Source organism: Alligator sinensis, unplaced genomic scaffold (genome assembly GCF_000455745.1).
Source record: "Alligator sinensis unplaced genomic scaffold, ASM45574v1 scaffold1765_1, whole genome shotgun sequence".
Lineage (NCBI taxonomy): Eukaryota > Metazoa > Chordata > Crocodylia > Alligatoridae > Alligator > Alligator sinensis.
In genome coordinates this window covers 66,049-68,731 of record NW_005843468.1, presented here as the reverse complement: position 1 = coordinate 68,731, position 2,683 = coordinate 66,049, and the positions used below count along the sequence as shown (strand labels likewise).

Here is a 2,683-nt window from a genome sequence, read left to right as displayed (position 1 = left end):
GGCCCTACGAGGAGAGGCGATGGGACCTGAACCTGTGCAGTCTTCGCAAGAGAAGGCTGAGGGGGGACCTGGTGGCCATCTACAAATTTACCAGGGGGGACGAGCGGGGAATGGGGAGACCCTGTTCCTCTGAGCAACTCCCAGAGAGTAACAAGGAATAACAGCCATAAGTTGACCAAGCGTAGGTTCAGACTAGACATCAGGAGGTGCTACTGCACGGTCAGGGCGGCTAGGACCTGGAACCAGCTTCCAAGGGAAGTGGTGCTCGCCCTTACCCTGGGGGGCTTCAAAAGGAGACTTGATAATTACCTGGCTGGGGTCGTATGAGCCCAGTTTTCTCTCCTGCCCAGGGCAAGGGTCGGACTTGATGATCTACTTAGGTCCCTTCCGACCCTACGTCTATGAACCTATGAATCTGTCTGCAAGCCAGGCTTGGCCCTTTTTGTTTCTCCCTAACCCTGGCAGGGCTTCACTGGGTTGGGGGCAGATGGGCAATACCCCCTGGGGGGCACGGCCTCAGCGTGCAAGACTGACGCAGCCTGGCATGAGCAGAGACCCCCCCTCTATTAGGGGCATCTCCCCCCCCCCCAACATGGCACTGAGGGGGCAAAGACTGCCAGCTGCCACGGATCCTGCGGGACTGGGGCCACGCACATGCTTGCTGCGGCATGGGGCAGCTTGCGGCCGTCACTGTCCACAGCCCCTGAGGGCCCTGAGCCCCCACCAGCCACGTGGTTCCTGTGCTCTGTGTCCCCCACGCCCTCCCGCCAGCTGTGCTCCACGTGGCCATGTGTGTGGGGTGATGTCTGTTGGGTGTCAGGGGTGGGGCAGCCCGGAGCTATCCCCCCCCTCCAGTGCCTGCCTTTGGCCACTGTCCTCAGCCCCGGGGCCAGGCGTAGTGCCACAGCCCCAGGGGTGGTTCGGCACATGGCACTGGCTGCCACTGGGGGGGAACAGGGGCAGGGGGGGGGTTGGAGGGGGGGGGGCTGGGGTGGGCACTGCAGCACGGGAGGGTGCAAGGTGAGGCTGGACGGGTGCTGGGCAGGAGGGTCGAGGCGCAGCGATGCCTGTGCTCTGCTGGGGGGTGTCCCAGGCTGGGGCTGCCCCCCACCCCCGGGGTCAGGGGGTTGAAGCCCCCCAGAGGCACTGAGTGCTGGGGGCTGTGCCAGTGCTCCTGCTGGGATTCAGCCCCGCAGGGTCCTGGCTGGAGGCTCTTGCCCCCCGCTCATGCTGCATGGGGGAGGGCAGGGGGCAAGCAGGGATTTGCCCCCTGCTCAGCCTGGGCTGGCTGGGGGGGTTCCCCTCCCTCTGCAGCGGGGCACGGCCTGGGCCTGGGCTCTCCCCGGGGCCCACCAACCCCACTGACAGCAGCAGGATGTTGGGGCCGTGGCCCCCTGTATCCTGGGGGTGGAGGCAATGCCTAGGCTGTGTCGGGGCGATGGTGTTATGTGGCTCCGAGGTCCCACACAGGGTTTGTCGGGGGAGGTTGGACGGGGCTGATCCTCCCTCGGGCTGGATGCGGCCCCGCAGCTCCCTGCCAGGGGCTCTGGGACTCTGCAATGCCTCAGTGGTGGGCTGGGAAAAGGGTGGGAGGGGGGATGTGACCTCCCACTTCTGCCCTCCGTGACCCCCTGCCCCTTTCTCCGCAGGCATCGACCGGAGCTCGCTCTGAAGAGCTGCTGCCCCCCGGGAAGAGCCACAGCTCTGGCAAGGGACCCGGCCTGCTTGCTCTGCTGGGCGGGGAGGAGTGAAGCTGTCTTGGCATCACCTTCCCTGGGACCTGAGATGACGCCTGCCTGGTACCCGATGCCCTGCCCGTGGTGCGAGGCTCTGACCTTCGCATGGCCCGGTTGCAGGCGGCCAGACCCGGCCCTGGCACCCATACCCAGGGGGAGACTCATGGGGAATGGGTTTGCTGGCGTGGGGCTGGGGGGGGCACGGCCATGCTCAGCCGGTCTGGTCCTGTCTGTGCTTCTCATGCTCAGCCAGACGTGGGGCTGCTTGCCCCCTCGCTTCTCCCTGCAAGGCCCCGGACCCCTGGGTCCCATAACCGGGACGCAGACGGTGCCAGAGGGCCCTGGGCTTGTGCCAAGGCCTAGGCACATTTGACCTTTGGGCACCTGGAGCTGGGCTAGGGTGGGAGCAGGCGCCTGGCTGATGCTGCCCCTGGCCCAGTGCTTGCAGCAACAGCAGCCATTGCTTGGGGTAGGGGTGGGCACTGGGGGCTGTTGCTTGCCCCTGGCTGCCCCCCGCCCTCCTCCTGCTGCTTGGAGCTGTGAAATAAACCTTGGGACTGCACTGGCTCCATGAGGCTCCGTGACCAGGGCAGGGAGGTCGTCTCCCCCACCCGGGGGTTCACACCAGGCCTGGGGCTGCCTCGAGGGCACATGGAAGGGTTCAGATGTGCACCCCGAGCCCCCTCCCCTGCCCCTTCCCAGAGCATCGCACACACTCGGCGGGCCTCGGGCACTGGTGGTTTACTGCTGTTTGGCTGAATCCTGCAGGGTCTGGCAGCGCCCTCTCCCCCCATCCCCTCCCCACGGCTTGCACACAGGGGCTAGCGGCACTGCTGGCCAACAGGGAAATTGAGGCACAGAGCTGCCCAGGGTTGCGTGGGGTCGGCCCATCTGGGGTAGAGCTGGGGGAGAACCCAGGCATTGGGGCTCCCAGCTGGTAGTACCCC

At 66.3% G+C, this 2,683-nt stretch overlaps 1 protein-coding gene across 2 annotated transcripts in view; it reads left to right on the top strand.

The window, feature by feature from the left end:
* Positions 1–1,785, top strand: part of PRKAG3 (protein kinase AMP-activated non-catalytic subunit gamma 3) — a 12,046-nt gene extending 10,261 nt beyond the window's left edge. The window contains exon 5 of one of the 2 annotated variants that reach the window (XR_003092347.1): positions 1,650–1,785. Coding sequence is in view for 1 of the 2 variants with exons in the window: in XM_014527384.2 (XP_014382870.1) it covers positions 1,650–1,672 (23 nt within the window). In the remaining variant the exon portion in view is untranslated. The remainder of the gene's footprint in view (positions 1–1,649) is intronic. The other variant, XM_014527384.2, reaches the window with a different exon arrangement.
* The last annotated feature ends 898 nt before the right edge of the window (positions 1,786–2,683 follow it).